Here is an 18,365-nt window from a genome sequence, read left to right on the forward strand (position 1 = left end):
AACTCGATGGTGAGGAATCATGACTGAATTTTCATTTTTGGGTGAACTATGCCTTTAAAGAAAATCAGCTTCACCCGAGTGAACTTTAAACTAAAGCAGAGCTGTTGGCACTAACTGTGTGGCAGATGCTAGCATTAAGCAAAGCATTAGCAGAGACAGCCTTCAGCCATCTAGGAGATGGCACGGGATGGCACCGAATGGGAGGGGGAAACAGGAGCTCAAACAGTGTTGTTCAGTATTATCTGACTACTAGACTAACCACTGTGCCATTGGATGTGCACTTATTAATAATAGCACATCAAGTTTTTCTGATCATGTCAACAGGAAACGACACTGAAATGGTGGTTAGAAGAGCACAGTCATGTTTTATTTTTTTAATTATCATTATTATTATCATTATGTTTCTTTTGTGCAACCGCTACATGACTCACATTTAAGATACCAGTAGACGAGGAAAAAGAAAGAAAACATAAATCATAAGAATAGGTAATGTTCCATGACTGAATCCCATACAGAAACAGATTCTGAGGAGGAAAAAAACAAACACTGATATTACAGCAAATCTTAAATATTTCACAGTAGAATTTGACAGAAGAAAGCACAGAAAAGGAAAAGTCATTTTAAGAACAACATTAATCGTTTCACAATGTAATCTTAATTTACCGTGATCAAACACCAGACGTGGTTTCTTTTTTTTTTTTTTGTCTTTTCGCTTCCTTTTTTGTTTATTAAAAACCAAATACAAGAATCGCATGTCACTAGAGCAACATCCATAACAGATTATTTCATGGTAAACACGCACTGTTTTGGTATAGCGTACTTCAGCAAGGGAAAAATATATAAGAAAAAAATCATAACAGATTGAAACAATCCAATAGAAAGTAATAAATAGAAAATAATCAGATTAAATTCTTGTCATTTCTTGTTCATATGAATACATAACATCTACAGATTTTAAAGTTAATAAAGTCGAGCTATGGTATATAAATACATCACCAGCATGCACAATATTGTATTATCAAGAATATTGGAGCTGTAATCGTCCTACACTGAGAAACAGTATAATAGGCAAGTGCATTTCATGAGAATTAATAAAAAGAAAATAGGAACAAAAGCAATTTTATGCCAGTGCACTGTCAAAAACTCAAAATAAATTAACTAAATAACAAAAAATAGTCTATGGTACCAGTATTATTAATTGAGCGTATCAAACCAAGTGATTAGGCATTGCTTTAGAGTGGTCTTTTTTTCTGCTAAGCTTTGGGCATTTTAGTTTTTTCGTAAATGTTATTTTTCGCCTGTACCGTCATTTAATTATTTTATCTATAATATCTGGAACTATTCTTCAGTGCATTAAAATCAAATCTAATTTTTCTCATACAGAGTGGGTCAGGCTTGACGATTTTTGAAACTGCATCCATAATAATAATGATAATAATAACGATTGGAAAACGGTTTTAGCTTTGGACTGAAAAGGCAATACATGTACCAGGGAAGTCATAACTGTGTTATTTTTGCACACCTAATCAACATTACTGTAATACAGTAGTTTCGTGTGGTTCCGAGGTGAGATGCATACTAACGATGTGTATCATAAATGGCACAGATAACCAGTTCGACGTAAACGACTTTCAAACATTAGTGGGTGCGATTCAGGATCCCTATGAACGTATATATCAGACAAAAACACGACCATTTACGCCCAGTGCAGCCTGTTTGCAAATACCTACTTTTGCGAGGCGATAACATTCAAGTTTTCACTTAAAGATTTTTTTTTTTTGTCATTTAAGCCCACCTTTGACGCTTTAGAGTACTCTTTACTCACAATGTAAATTAATATAAGCAGCGCCGCTTCGTATTTCACTACAAGAACAGTCCCTATGCCAGCGGGTTTAGCGCAACCCTTCAGTCTGACGTAGAAACGACTGACGCACTGACAAGCTTTTTCCTCAGTGTTGAGTAAACGTCACCGAAAGAGAGGTTTAATTTATTCTTTTTAAGCTACTTCTTAATTTTTTGGAGACATACCATTCTTTGTAACTAGCATATTTCTCTCAATTGTAATTTTGTGGAAAATAAAGAAAACTGCGCTGCTTTGCTATCAGCAAACGTGGCTGACACAGTTCCGTCATGCCCCCCGTTGTGAATTTTTCATGTAACTTATACTTTTTTTGTTTTTCTTTGTTGTGTGAGCACGCGTGTTTTATGTTACGGCTGAGAGGAAAAGGGTCTCAAAGATCTTCTCTTTTCGTCTTCAACGCTTAATTGTTGCCTTCCCCTGCCTCGTCGTCTTGTTGATCGCTCGTCCAGAGCGTCAAGTTGTCTCGCAGGAGCTGCATGATGAGCGTGGAGTCTTTGTAGGAGTCCTCGTTCAGGGTGTCCAGTTCGGCGATCGCGTCGTCGAAAGCCGTCTTGGCCAGATGGCAGGCCTGCTCGGGTGCGTTCTGGATCTCGTAGTAGAAGACGGAGTAATTGAGCGCCAGGCCCAGGCGGATGGGGTGCGTAGGCTGCATGTGCTCTTTGCTGATCTCGTGGGCCTCGCTGTAGGCCTTCTCAGAAGACTCCACCACCGTGGCTCTCTTTTCGCCCGTGGCCACCTCGGCCAGGTAACGGTAGTAGTCGCCCTTCATCTTCAGGTAGAAGACTTTGCTCTCGTGCTGGGTGTCGCTGCAGTTCTTGATCAGGAAGTTGTCGAGGAGGTTGAGTACATCTTGGCACACGGCCTCCAGCTCCTTCTCGATTTTCTCGCGGTAAGCACGGACCATCTCGATTTTCTTCTCGTTGCCGTCGGCGGAGGTCTTCTGCTCGATGCTGGAGATGACGCGCCAGGAGGAACGGCGCGCGCCCACCACGTTCTTGTAGGCCACAGAGAGCAGGTTCCTCTCCTCGTTGGAAAGGGCCTCGTTCAGCTCTGTTACCTGAGAGACAGGGAGGAGGCGGAGAGGTTACGTAATCCTTCTTTCAAATTTGAACAGGTTTACAAAGTGACAAACAGGCCCAATGATACATGTTCCCCATCCTTGATGAATAAAATGATGTATTTTATTTAGCCTCACCAAGGCTGCATTTATTTGATCAAAAAATGTGAAATATTTTAACAATTTAAAATGCAAATTTTCTACATGAATATATTGTAAAATGTAATTTAATTTAATGTAATTTAATTTAATAATGTAATGTTATTTAATGATCAAAGTTCAGCATCATTACTCCAGTCTTCAGTGTCACATGATCCTTCTGAAATCATTCGAATATACCCACACTGTAAAAAAAAAAAAAAAAAAAAGTTGAGCGAACTTAAAACATTTTTTTTTTACCAGCTTCAGCAGATTTTTGAGTTTGCTCAACTTATTTTTGTGGGAGATTCTCAAATTTTTGTTGTATAAACTTAAAATGACCAGCTGAGAAAACTCCAAAATCTGCTGAAGCTTGTTGCCTTAAAATATTAAGTTGGCTCAACTTTTTTTTTTTTTACAGTGCATTTACTGCTCAAGAAACATTTCTTATTATTAGAGTTTGGGATAAAACAGATTATTATATATTTATCCAGCAATGATGCATTAAATTGCTCAAAAGTGACAGTGAAGACATTTGTAATGTTACAAAACATTTCTATTTTAGATTGTTCTGTTCAACTTTGTGTTCATCAAAGAATTTATCACTGACTTTACAAAAATATTACAAAACAAAAACTGTTTTCACCATTGAAAATAAGAAACATGTGATTAAGCACAAATAATAATTGAAAATTTTGCACCAAATTACAATATTAGACTGATTTCTGAAGAATGCTTTGCCATCACAAGAATAAATGACATTTTTACTGTATTTTTAATCAAATAAATGCAGGCTTGGTGAGCGCTTACTTCAGAAAAATAAAAAATCATAATTATTCCAAACTTTTTGAGCAGTAGTGTACATGTATGCATTAGGCAGGCACTTTTATCCAAAGCGATTAACATTGCATTCAATGTATACATTTCATCAATTTATACATTCTTTCAATTTTCGCAGCCATTCTCTAATTTGTCCAATACACTCCAGGTTAAAATGACAGTTGGCATTGAACTATGGTGCAGTGCAGTCTTATTTTATGAAATTATCTTGTTTTCTCCATCGTCTTCTACTTCAGGAAAAGGAAGGAAGGAAAACCTGCTGTACTGCAGTATGCATTTTGATGACGTCTGCTTAAAGCATCGCTTGCAAACCAAAAAAGCACACTAACTCGACGTTTAGTGAGAGAGCTGTTTATGCAGCATTAGGGTCACTCATAATCCTTCTTCATTTGCATGGGTCACTAATGAAAACCGAATGGGAGAAGATTGTCTTTATACACTAATCTGTGTCAACTTCAGCCTTTCTCATGTCCATTCCATTTGAATAGATGAACAGTTTGAGGACGTGTCATTTAAGCACAGAATAACTGCAGAGAAGTGTTGTGTTGTGAATGGTAGTTCACAGTTTCCTTTTGTGAGTTATTCGGGTGAACGGTTCAAGTAAGCTTCAATGTGGTGATTTGCCAAATGCCTATTTATGGACATGGCATCTTCATTGTTCGTTTTCACCAGCACATATACCACATGTCCTAGTGTAGGCTGAAAGCGGTGTAGTAAACCTATTCATAGAAGACTGGCAGTGCTTCAAAATGAAAGATCCGTTTGGACTAACATGCCACTTGTTTTGTTTAAAAACACATCGCAACCTGAATTACTGTATGTTGTTTACAGTGCGACATAGTGAAAAGTGAGCCTACACATTCCTGTCCAAATGAAAGCATCGCAGCACATCGTCGCAGAGATGCTTTGATTTAACAGCCTGGCAGTGGGCGGATGAGCTGGTGCCTACACATCTCTCTCTCTCTCTCTCTCTCTCTCTCTCTTCTACTACTTTCAGATGCAATTTCCCGCATCCTTTGGAAAAGCTCCATGATTTACTGCATTTTTTGCTGTATCATTCACTGTCTGCGTCATCGTCAACCAAAACGCACGCACAACCACATACTGTAGCATGCCGATGCATCATGCTCAAATTTAATACAGAGAATGGCTGTTGATAACACAAGCGCTCGTCAACAAAGCAGGATCAATGTTGCTATTATTCAGATCCTGTTTAATTTGACCTAAAATATTGACTTGAAATACCCAGAGATTAAGCTATTATTTAAATAATTTAACAACACATGCTCACAGTTCTCTGGCAGTGGTTAACCCTCTGGTGCTGTTCTGTCATTTTTGACCGAAACATTTTACGTCTTGGTTTTTTAGATTTTTTTTACTTCATAGGAACGGTATAAAAGTTGGTACAGGTTTTGGCAATTGCTATGAGAACACAAACACACACAAAATCATGGACATGATTCGAAAAGGTTCAATTATCTTTGCAGTCAAAAACGTTTTGTAATTGTAATAAAAGCTCATTTTTTATTTATCTAAAAAAAAAAAAAAAATATATATATTTTTGTGTGTTTTTCATAATAATAATTCTATAACTTTTTTTTATAATGATAAGTAATAATTGTCTTCTTTAAAAGTAGACCAAACTTAAGTCTGTGCTACAAAGCATTCAAGATTTATGAAAATTGGGCCTGGTTTCACAGACAGGGCTTAGACTAAGCCAGGATAAGGCCATAGCTCAATTAGGACCTTTAAGTCATTTTTATTAACATGCCTTAGAAAAAAACAAACAAACAAAACATTACTGGTGTGCATTTCGACACAAAACAAAGGCACTGATATATTTTAAGATCAGTCAGTGCAAGTTTCTTTGAGTTGAAATGTTAAAATTACAGTTTAGTCTGGGACCAGTCTTAAGCCATGTCTGTGAAACCAGGGGTTTAAGTTGGAAATTTAATTTTCAGGTCTACACTCAAAAAGTGGTACAGATAATAAATGGATCATATCTATTCCATAAATATAATTTAGTAACAAAAAATACTAAATATTAAATAAAAAACATGTTTAACTAGAATATAGTACCTTCATTTAATTTTTGACCTCCATGCGAACAACACCAGAGGGTTCAGGGACACATGATATGCAGGTAAACTAATAAAAAAATTCATATTTTTTAGTGCAATTTTGATAATTAACTTAAAATTAAATTAGATTCTCATCAACCCCTTGTTCCCTCACAAACCTCAGTTTGGGAACCCTGTGTGATTGGTTCAGTGCAGACAAAACTGCATTTTAACATGGATATCTTTCTAAAAAGTTTTGTAGTAAATGGCACAACTGATTCATTTCAATTAACAACTGGTGCTTCCTCAAAAGAACTAAAAGAATCTGAATCATTAAATGAATTCAGAATCAGAACTATAATTAGGGTTGGATATCATTTAAATATTTTGTGATTCTGATTGTTAATGATTCCCAGTTTCGATTCCAATAAGGTATAACAAAATTAAATCAAACATTTCAATTATCAAACATATTTACTCCAAAACTTTCTGTTGCAGCTGAATACCATGAACAAAAATCAGCACACAGGAATCGATAAGCGGAATCAAAATGCAAATATCTTATCGAATCCACGGTTCTTGTAAATGTGGAACCGATTCTCAATACCCAACCCAATCCATAATCGATTTCTCTCATTCCTATGTACATCATTTAAGCGACACAAATGTTCAAAGCCGCGTTTAGTGTTTGGTTTTATTAAATATGCACTCGTTTATGAACAGACACACAATCTGTTTCCTGCATCAGACTGGGAACAATTTATAGTTTTACTGATCAATTATTCCACAACTTCCTTCCTTCATCTCAAGCACAACAGCCATAAAACACCCTGAGATTGAAAGAGACAGTCGCTGAATCACTGTGTAACACATTTACTGGTATTGCAGACATAGTTTTGGTTGTGTACAGTAGTTCTTTTGTTATGTTACCATTTACAAGCTGCCTTTAACCTCTTCCGCACATAACCTCCCATCCAGACAGCGGGGGGGAAGTAAAGAGCGATCTCCCGTCTCCATAGAAACAAGGCAGTCGTCTTTGTTTGGACGCAATCAACTATCTCTGCTGCTGCCGTGGCAACAGCAACGATGTCCACGCTTCTTGTGTGTGTGTGTGTGTGTGTGTGTGTGTGTGTGTGTGTGTTTGGGGAGTGAGGTGTAGATGTGTGTATGCAGTGTTGGGGAGTAACTAGTTACATGTAACGGAATTACGTAATTTAATTACAAAATAAAAGTAATTGTAATTAGTTACAGTTACTAAGAAACAATGTGTAATTTGAATTTCACTGCTCAAACTTTTCTATGTACATTTTGAGCTCAACTTTAAAATTATAATACCGTGTTATTGTATAGAATGTAATGGAAGCTTATAGCTTATCTCTTACATTTTTTTGTTTTGTTCCTGCTACAGAAAGGTACTTGAGAGGTTATCTCACAATTGCAAGTTGATGTCTCACAATTCTGACTTTTCTCCTCAGACGTTTTCAGAATTGGGAGAAAAAAGTTAGAATTGAGAGATATAAAGTCAGAATTGTGCAATTAAAAAGTTTATTTTTTACTTTGTTGCAGAAATATGACTCCATAGAATGTTTTTCCACATCTATAAAATAAATTGTCACCACTATGATTGGATCACCTGAGACGGTTCAAAATACTGGATAGAAATACTAGATATAAAGGGGCTTAAATGTTTGATTTGTAATATTCCCAACACGTTCTTTGTTTTTTGTTTTTTGCAGCGTTGTTCACAGTGTTGATGAACTTGCAACATATCTACACTGGAAGTGATCGAGGTGAGGACCAATCAGCTGTAAGCTTGATGCTTGACTTCAGGCGTAGTAAAATGGATGCATTTCTTCATATGTTAAGTTACCTACTTTTTCAATATATTAAATACTGACTTTGAATTGTCTATTTTAACATAGTGATTAAAACCAAAAGATAGTTTAGTAACAAGAGAAAAGGAACATCACAATTTCACTTTGAACTAATGATTAAGTAACATTTATAGTAATAAATTCATGATATTTGTAAATAAACAAATATATTGGGAATATATTGGGTGCAGCTAGTGTGCAGCAATATATAAGACACACTAACGCAAAACAATGCAAATGGCACTTCCAGTGTAGTGTTTATTATAATGGGAGCGATTTTGTTTTGTTTCATCAGTTATGTCTGGTAGCCTAATGATTTATCACGATAATTTGGGTCTAGAAAAACAAAACATTGTAAACATATCTGATTGAAATACAAATAAATAGTCAATAGTATGTGCAATACAACAGCATAAAGTTCATGTGATGATGCAAAGAAATACGCATATTTCTGTACAGTTTGCACATCAGTGGATGTATGTGCAGAGTCGGGGTTTGGTGAATGAAGATGGGCTGCGCTTATGTCTTTTCTTCCTGGTGGAGCCTATTAGCCTTTTCATTTCTCTCTCCTGAGTCCTGGCCTGCCCTTTCCTCACTGAAGTAAGCTCATAACCTTGAGGTCAGCTTGTAATCAAACTTGTCATCAACCAATAGGTGAACCTGATTTAGTTTCTTGTTAAATATCCTATTTCACTCAGTAATGTGTCACATTATGGTCATCATTTACCCACTATAATGTTGTTTGAAACCAATAGGAACGATACAAGTCAAATCTGGCAGCTTCACAAATGTATCTACAGCTGGAAAACATGGTACTTTTTGTCCTTTTTTGGGATAGACAATCACAATTACTAGTCACTGTGGTTGTATGGAAAAAAGCAACTTGGACATTATGCTAAATAACATCTTTTGTGTTCTGCAGAAAAAAGAACAAAAACAATCACAGGTTTGAAACATGAGTCAGTATCTTCGAGAACTAAAAACCTAACACAATTCTGTATGATTCATCATAAATGAAATGGTTTTAATGGAAGGCAAATCTCAAACTACTTTGTTTTTATGATGACTTGTCAATTTCTTAGTACTTTGTTGGTGTGCAGCCTCGAGTATATAAATCATACACAACCTGGGGCCTCATGTATAAACAAAAAGAAAGAGATCCATTCTATTCTAAAAAGATTCTCTGAGAAGTATTTTATACAATTTTATTTTTATATATTTATTCGAAAACAAGGATAGTGAATGATTTTTAGCAATGTAATGTACTGTAGAAATAGCATTTTTAGTCCGCATGTCATATTTCACTAACGTCTTGTACCTTTGACGGTGTTAAACACGGTGTCACGTGGATGGGAATATGCATGGACATGATATGCAGATGAGGTTATGCATCGTAAAACTAGGTGTTGTAAGCTCCATATATGGTGATTTTGGGGAGGAGACACATGTACGCACAATCTTCCACTGACAGGGATTTATAAAACGATTTTTGCGTAGGTTCTGGCGCACGCATGGTTTTATAAATCTGAAAACTTTTATGCGTATGCCAAATCTAGCTTTTGTCCATACGTACACTTTTAGGATGAAATCTACGGAAAGTTTTATACATGAGGGTCCTGTTCTAGCACAAGCATGGTAAAGCACTTGATTATTTGGCCTAATTAGATACAGATGCATTGAGCAGTATTGCACAACAGTGCAATGATACAGCTCTTGTAGTGTGCTAATTCTGTCTGTGAGCCCTTTGTAGTCTCGGTAATCTCAGGGCACTTGCAGTTGGGGTTGCATCATAAGACTCCAATAAACCCGCCAGCTATTGCAGCAGCGAATGTTCGTCGACTTTTAGCCCCGGTTGTAGATTATGACAAACACAAAAGGGTGAAGAAAAGAGAGATGGACATGAGATGGCAGGAAGTAAGAAAAGAGAAGTTTATGGCCATCAAAATCTAGTTAATGTGACTTCAGTTCAGTGTTGTTCTAACACTCTTTTCCACTTCATTGCTTAATAACCGAGAAAGCTCCTTTACTGAGCCATGCAGCCTCTCTCAGCAATGAATATTATTGAAATTATGGATGATATCACGTGGACTTGATGGAGACGACTAGTGCCATTTCCTGGTAATCTACTGATTTCAGAATGCATTTATACTGTGACAATAGAAATGTGTCAACTGTAGAGATTTTGCTATTCTGTTTATGACTCGTTAGCCTTATTTGTGCAGCTATCAGTGATTTACATTATTTATGCATAAGACTGGCAAAGAAACACAAAGAAATATGAAAATGAAAAGTGAAACCCTTCCCAAACAATTTTCCATATTAACATTCAATTTGCACAATGAAGTCGAACTGATATTTTGGTTTGCAACTATCAAGTTCCATATAAAAAGAGAGCTTGATCAATTAGAATTAACTAATTAATTAGAATAAATTAGCTAAAATGATCAAATGACTGTATACCTGAAAAGTGGGAGGTATGAACAATATTTTTCATTGATTTATTCTGCAGGTTACATCAGTGCACTAGTAGGTTGCGAGAAGCGACCGTCTTTATGAGTAAGTTAAAGATTCATTCATTCAACTGATTCGTTAAAAAAAAAAAAGTGTGACCATCTTTATGAGTGAGTCATTGAATCATTAATTCAACCAGTTCATTCAAAACAGTAATTCATTCCACTGCTGTGTTGCTCAGCCTTTATTATTATGAACTAGGGCTGGGCGATACGACCTAAAATCAAAACCTCAATTAATTGAACACTTTACCTCGATTACGATTATTGAATGATTTATTTATTTATTCATTCATTCTTGCCCTCATAGTTCATTAAAGGTGTGTACTGTAAATATACTCAACTATTAAAGGTGATACATTTTTTTTTTCTAATGAAAGAGTGCATTTCTTATCTTAATGATTTTAAATAACTGAAGGAAACAAACTATTTGTGGTTATTTGTTGAATAGTTCAATTAAAATCAGAGCTTGCTTGAAATGAAGACATCTTATGAAAAAAAGTCACATTTCAGTTTTATTGTAAAAAGCAAGTTTCCTTTCTTGCAAACAAATTAAAAGAATATTGCTATGTCAAACGTAGAAAATAACCAGCATTTCTTGCAAACACTTTTTAAATATTGTCATGCGAAAAGTAGAAAATAACTTATATCTCTTGTAAATGAATATTATTTTAAACAATGCATTGTGAAAAGTATAAAATAATATCTTGCATCTCCTGTAAACAATTTTTTTAAATAATGAATGTAAATAGAACACTGCTGATTAAGAGAAAGAGCAGGGCACCATCTCAGTGATCTTATCTTTTCATGCTATATGCGCAAGTATTTACTCTATAGGTTATACTGGCCAGTCACACAGAACGCGTCTTTGTGTCTAAAACCGGGAAAAAGTGCAGTGCAGAATGCCTACTCTGCCATGTTGCTGTCAAATACAAAACTTGCCATGCCAACCTGCTACTGTAAACACACTTGCCCCGCCTCTGCGGTCTTCTGATTGGTCCACTGTTTTGGAACTAACATTGATAAGCGGCACTGCGTGTATAAGTTTAAATTCTTTTAATGTGCCTCTCACTTGCGAGACGCTGCAAAAGATGCAAGCATGACAGTCATACACACGGTAATATCTTTTGAAGGGGAAAGTATTAATAGGATTAAAAAAACGAAATAACTACATTGAGTTAGAGGTTTTGAATTTCTGTTTCGATTTCTTTTCGATTAATCGTCCAGCCCTATTATGAACAATATAGCAATATGACAATTCATTGTATAGTATATTATATAATATTAAGTCAATATATTAATATTATATATAAAAACTACGTTTGAATATTAACTTCTAAATCCTTCCAGCAAACAATAACTCATATATACAGTATATACTGTTATCATGATTTACAATTACTTGTACAGTGAAGTAAGATATTGCCCTCTCCTTTTATCGTATTTGTCAAAAGAAGAAAGGAGATTGATATTTATCATAATAAAAGAAGGATCACGTGGAGTATTAGACAGATTTGACTGACAAGGCGCTATTGTAAGCCTGACTAGTGCTATGGTGTTATCATGAGCACAAAGAGGCTCTTTATTCTCTTCTACAACCCGGCAGTCTTATAATTCATAATAATACAAAGCAGCTCATAATTCATCTGCACATTTTAAACTTCATGTTAACATTTAGTAGATTATCTGAAAACAACATTAGGTCTGAGGTAATAAGTCATTTAGCCTAAGTTAAAGTCAAATATGCTAATGCATCTCAAATCAGTTTCTATTAAGTGAACAGGGAATCAAATCAAAGCTTTGATTTTGAGTTTTGATCAAGTTGTGGTGTTAGGAATTGAATTTAAGGAAAATTCAAATAGGTAAGCGGAAATGCCCAGTCGACACTTTGCCAAGCCTGTCGAAGTCTCCTTCAGGTAAGTTAATGTGCTATTTTCTGTGTAGCTAAAAGGCATACAGGTATTTTGGTCCGTGGAAAGTCCCAATGTGTGTCAAAAATGCATTTCAATAACATATTTCATGTCAGCAATTAAATTCAAGAATATTAAAGCACAGTGCACTGCATACTGAAATGTAATCATCTACAATTATGGCTATTGCTTCAAATCAAAAGTTTCTTGTAAAAATGCACAGAAATGAAGTACCTATAGACTGAAGTATTTCCATGGTGATAGCGGAGCAGGAAGATGCGTTAAGGAGTGGAGGATGGAAGAAGGGGATTCTTACTTAAAGTAGCTCATTGTTGTTATATAACCATCGAGTGATTGCAGATGTTTTTTCAAGAAATGTTTTTGCAGCTGCTGCAGGCTTCTAAAAATAAAATGCATAAAAGCTTTATGACCATACTGTTTTGAAAAAAACATGAGTTACTGTCTTAAAGCCACGTCTATGGTAATGCCAGATGAAAGACAGCGGATGGAGGTGGATGTGGATGTGGGTTGAACGCCACGCATGTATGATGGATAATTCAGAGCATAAGCACAGAAATTTCACAATCGTTTAAAAAATGCAACGCCTCTAAAATGACTTTCCTTTTTTATGCAAATGCCTGTTTTTCAAATGAACTACATTCTGTTACATAATGCCAGAGACTGTATAACTGAAACAGTCCACTTTTAAATATTTAAATGGGAGAAATGGGACCCCTCAATATGACGTCTGTAGTCCCACATTACAGTTACAAGAGTCAATTGCATTTTTCATAGCATCGCAACACAGCTGTATACGAATGAAAGTCCTGCTTACAGTTAAAAGAGCCAATGTGTTGGATACTGTAGACAGTGGCGGTTTTAGGCATGGGCGGCATTTTTTCATGACACGTGGGGGGCGGCACAAGCACTTGAAAAAAAAAAAAAAAAATCATCTGCGCCGCTAAGCGGTTTTCTATTATCTATCATATAACTGTGTGGGGAATTGGCAAATTGGCGCCCCTGCTTGCTGAGAAGGTACCACGCACAGAAGCCGTGTGATAAGTGGAAAGGGGAAAGGGTGGGGGGGCAGTTCACCTCTCCCAAATGGAGCGGACAAGGAGGGCTTGTCTGCTCCATTAGTGGGACAAGTGGGCTAAAGTCGGTCACACCTTGACTTTCTTCCAAATATCGCACATTTTATTCATAATATTAAAACACAGGCCTATAATTTGCACGTTTTTGTTTTTTCTGAATTGTGTGAAATGGCTAATAAAAATAGGTAATACAAAACGATTATGTGGAGGTGAATTGGTTTAGTCTTGACTTCTGGTCGTGAGTGACAGTGTTGGGGGATGGGAGAGTGTTTATTATGTATATAGAGTATATTTATTTAAGTTCTGATAACTTATACTGTTTTGTGCATAATTGTGTTTTTCAAATGTTCTGTTGAAGGATTTGTGCAATTGAGAAATACAAGCTTGTCTTACACTTATATTGTTATAGTAAAACATGGCTGTTTGTGCAAAATCTTTTGCAAAAAAACCTAAATTGTTCTTAGATGGGGCGCTCAGAGGGGTCTCACCCAGAGAGTAATTCAATGTAGAACCGCCACTGACTGTAGAACAGGGATTCCCAAACAGGGGTTTGTGTAACTACGAAAAGCTAATAATTATGTTTTATGTAAAATTAAAATAAGACGGGCTGCACAATAATCGCAAGAAAGCTTTTGTGCGATTATCAAATCAAAGGATGCAATTTAAATAAATAACTAGTTAAATAAATAACCACTCTTGAAACATTATTATAATTAATAATCTTCATTATAATATTTACTTTTTTATTTTGCAGTACAACTGTAATATATATATATTATATATACATACATATACACACACACACACATCTAAGGGGTTTGTCTGACAAAAAAGTTTGTAGATGTGCATTAGTATGAGCATAATAAATAAATAAATATTTTGCATGATTTGAGCTTAAGAAATAAAATGTATAATACCTTAGTTGTATGATTTTAAATATATATTATGAAACAATTTCAACAAACAGTTACAGATTTTGGTCTTTCCTTGATCAAGTAGGAGTAGGTGCTTTACTTAAACGACTAAAGATTTTGTAAAGGAATGCAAGCTGAATTAGCATTTTTCTTATCAATTTTAATTATGATTAAAATCACTTTTTAACCCGCACCTTCTCTCTCTTCTGCTTATGAAAGCAGAAACCAGTGTGTTTCTGCTGAATAAATGTATGTAGTCTAAAGGCTCAAAGCCGTAACTGTGACAGATTGGGCACAACATGTCAGAATAAATGTACTATAATTAAACAACTGAGTGTAAAACAGCAACAAATTAATAAAACTCAATGCATGCTTTGAAGTCTAAATTAAAACACACCTGACATATCACATACAAGTCAGAACATTATAGTCTGGAAGCTAGTAGCCATCAGCAGTGGAAGTAATTAAGTAATAATTTGCATTACAAATTTTTGTGTATTTTGCATTGAGAATTATTAACTGCGCTACATCTCAGTCTCATCATTAGCAAGGTATCTGATTTCTTATTCCAGGCCTTTAAGGGCGTAGGCTGCCAACAGGCAGTGAGCATCGCTGCAGTGATGAGAGTTTCCTCCCATAGTGAGAAGAAGACATGACTGAACACACACACACCCCTGAGCTGCTGAGGGACCTTCCAGCTAGCTGAGCTTTCCGGTCAGCTGAGGAGTAAATCAATACATGGACAAATCAATCCATCCTCCAGTGTGTCTCAAAAAGAGACGATGCCGAGTAAGTTGCATCAATCCCTTTGCATGCGTAAGCACACTGAATGAAGTTTAAGTCAGTCACTTCTGCTCGTGTGTACTGCACGGAAGCCCGTTTCTGCCACTGAATAAAAAATGTAAAAGGTAATTGCACAGTTATGCCTTTTTCTTGTAATTGCAAGTTTACATCTACATCAGCAAAGTTGCAACTGCGTGTTATAAAGTCAGAATTGCGAGATATAAATCCGAGTTTACATCTGGCAATTCCCAGCAGGCACAGGACATCAATATAACGTCAGGTTGACGTTGGACATGACGTCGGACAGACATTGCATTTTGGTTGAGAATGAAAATCGGGGTTGACGTCAGCATTTGACGCCAGTTTGACGTTGATTTAATGTTGGATTTTGGTTACACAACCTAAAACCAACAAATATCAATGTCAGCTGATGTCGGTAATTTGACATAAAATCAACATTGACATCAGATGTTGAATTGACATTGAATTTTGGTCACCCGAAATTTAACCAAATACCAACGTCTTATGACGTTGTGTGCCTGCTGGGTTCTGACTTTTTTCTCAGAATATGAACTCTCAATTCTCTGAAAAAAAGTGTCTTTTTATTTCCACAGATTTGGACTTTTCAACTGAGAAAAGACAGATTTGTGACATAAATTCACAATTGCGAGAGAAAAAAGTCAGAATTGCAAGATACGGAAGCCTGTTTCTGCGACTTTTTAATCTCACAATTCTGACTTTTTTCTCGCAATTGAGAGTTGCAGTTGCAACGTTATATCTCACAATTCTGACTTTATAACATGCAGTTGCAACTTTCTTGTTTATATCTTGCAATTGCAGTGAGATCAAGTATGGACCTTATAAATATTTAAGAATCACATTTGGGCAGAAGAAAGTGACTCTTGAGAGCCAACATGAACCCAGACGGGGTTGGTACATGCCATTAATGGCCGGTCGGAATTATTTATTAGTATAGACCATGTAAAAGCAAACGCTTTAGAAAGATGATGGAGATCTGGGGGAGCTAATCATTGTATAATATTTGAAATACACAGGAGTAGAACCAGTTTGTCAAGCTCATCGTCTCCGAATGAAAATTAAGTAGAAATCATTATATGAACCGCACTAATGGCAGACCGGTGTATCAGAGGCACTGTGCAATACACCTTATCAGATGTCAAGAGATAGTGCAATTAGACTATGACTGAGCATTTTTCAGTAATGGACAGCATCCATACTTAGTGAGTAACTAAATGGAAATGCACTTTCCTTTTTTTTTTTTAAATGGTTGCAAGGAGTTCATTAGCCCAAATCAAAACTTGACATGCAATGATTTGCAAACCAATAGCCATTTTTTTTAATTGCTGTAGGCAACCTACACCTTAATGTTATGACATTACTCTCATATGCTGTTTCATAACTTTTTAGAAGTATGAAAATGGCATATTTAGTCCCTCTGTCTAGCTTTTAATGTTTTTATCACATTCTAATGCACACGTTGTCTTTGCAACATTTATTTAGGTTTAGTTTGGTCTGTTTTTTCACACATTACATTTATGGGGACCAGGAGTGTCGCTAAAAAATTAAATGTATTTTATTTTCTATGATAGAACTTCTAGAAAGAAAGTCTAGACAGAAAGTCTATTGTCCATTTAAAAACTTATTTATTTCCATTTTAATGATTGAATTGATAACTGATTTCATTTTATTTGTAAGTGTCACTCCTAGTTCTCCACATATATTGATATTTCAAGTCGACTTAAAGAAAACCTACCCGGTTGATGTTTTCACATTTCTTAAATGTTCCATTTTGATTATTATTTCACTTTAAGGGTGGTTCTAGAACATATTACAAACGTAGTAGAGACTCCAACACATGAAATGGGTGTGTCAGATAAAGGAGACGCGCAAAACTTTCATGAGAGGAGTCAGAAGGTAACAATGAAATATGATTTTTAAAACACTGTATTTAAAAATCTGATGCAAACTACTGCCTCCTTGCATTATGGCCCTATCAACTTTCAATGCAAACCTACGCCCTTGATAGAGAGAGAGAGAGAGAGAGAGAGAGAGGGGTTGGTGATTGGACCCTATTGGATGGAGGCTGATGGATCGGATGAAATGGTGCATTACGGACACTGCACCTTGGCACACGTTGCGACACGCCTAGTGCGAGCGAAACTGCAAAGCCACATGCGTAAAACCACATGCGATCGCTTTGATTTTCACGACATCTTCAAACGCGAATACATGGAAGCAACTGTCAGCGCTGCGCGTTCAGTAACTGCTTCGGATTGCCTCGTTATATGAGACAAAGAGAACAGCGTCGATTTAAGGGTTTTGCACCATTAACCAGCATTATTATCCCTAATAATGCTTATAAATCACAAAGCGCTTTATTATGGCACGGTTTCAGATTCCCGCACTGGAGAATACGGCTTTGAATCGGCATAGACGGGTAGGCTACATCATTAACGCCAGGTGGTTTTAAGAAAAACTGTCACAATTACGTGCATGTGCAATAATGAAGTGTCATCCTGTGGTCATGTTGTCCAGCTCGTTCGGATCTCGCAAAGGCACCGCCCAAAGTTCCGCTGCCAGTTTCCAGTTCAAATCTGGATTCACATTCAGTGCTGCATTTTACTCTATATTCCGAAATACGCCTCCTCATCATTTCAGCAGGACTGTGACCTGTCAATCGATCCAGATCAACTTATACGGGCCTTTAAACTGAAGAACGCGCACTCTAATTCGAATCGATATAAGAACTGGCAGATCTTTAAAAAAAAACAAAAAAACAAAAAAGACTCGATCGCGAAAATGAACGGAATTTCCAGTGGCAATGCGACATGACCAATGCATTATTTTATACAGCTAGAACGTAATTATGAAACAAATAACGTGAAGATAACTATCTGAATAGCTGAATTCATGAATTATGATTGTGCATAATAATAAAGCAAAAGTTGCACTTACCGATTTCATGGCAGCAGCCATATCGTCATATCTCTCAGCCTGCTCAGCCAGTCTGGCTTTCTGAACCAGCTGCTCGCGGTCGACCATGTTTAAGTTGGTTCAGGAGCTGTGTATGTGTGATCGAGGTGTAGGCTATTTGGTGAATATGCAGTCTTGCCGCTGCAGCTGCTCTCTGCTGTCTGCGCGACGCGCGCGTGCCGATGCAAGACAACCCCCCCGCACCCCCCCGTGCACTTTCACTGGATTGCGTCATCAGTTGTGAGGGGGGTGCGGTGCGCCCTCTGCGCCGTGACGTCATTATCATGGGAAACTTGCGCGACAGTGACTTGCCGAATCATCCCGTAAAAT

General features: G+C 36.5%; 1 protein-coding gene and 1 long non-coding RNA gene across 2 annotated transcripts; one reads left to right on the forward strand and one right to left on the reverse strand.

Moving 5' to 3' along the window:
* Positions 1 to 341: 341 nt before the first annotated feature.
* On the reverse strand, positions 342 to 18,230 carry ywhag1 (3-monooxygenase/tryptophan 5-monooxygenase activation protein, gamma polypeptide 1). Its single transcript, XM_058777281.1, has 2 exons — positions 18,018 to 18,230; positions 342 to 2,918 (listed from the first exon to the last, which is right to left on the reverse strand). The coding sequence occupies exons 1-2, from the start codon at positions 18,102 to 18,104 to the stop codon at positions 2,262 to 2,264; spliced, it is 744 nt and encodes a 247-aa protein (XP_058633264.1). The 5' UTR covers positions 18,105 to 18,230; the 3' UTR covers positions 342 to 2,261.
* LOC131541513 (uncharacterized) lies at positions 2,813 to 8,428 on the forward strand. Its single transcript, XR_009271525.1, has 3 exons — positions 2,813 to 2,944; positions 7,693 to 7,746; positions 8,290 to 8,428. It is a non-coding gene; the product is annotated as an uncharacterized LOC131541513 (long non-coding RNA).
* Positions 18,231 to 18,365: the final 135 nt, after the last annotated feature.

This window comes from Onychostoma macrolepis, chromosome 05 (genome assembly GCF_012432095.1).
Source record: "Onychostoma macrolepis isolate SWU-2019 chromosome 05, ASM1243209v1, whole genome shotgun sequence".
Taxonomy (NCBI): Eukaryota; Metazoa; Chordata; class Actinopteri; order Cypriniformes; family Cyprinidae; genus Onychostoma; species Onychostoma macrolepis.

Excerpts from the sequence above, each read along its gene's own strand:
- ywhag1 (XM_058777281.1), bottom strand. The coding sequence starts at position 18,104 with ATGGTCGACCGCGAGCAGCTGGTTCAGAAAGCCAGACTGGCTGAGCAG. Across the intron at positions 2,919-18,017 it reads TGGCTGCTGCCATGAAATCG|GTAACAGAGCTGAACGAGGC; the intron begins GTAAGTGCAACT and ends CCTGTCTCTCAG.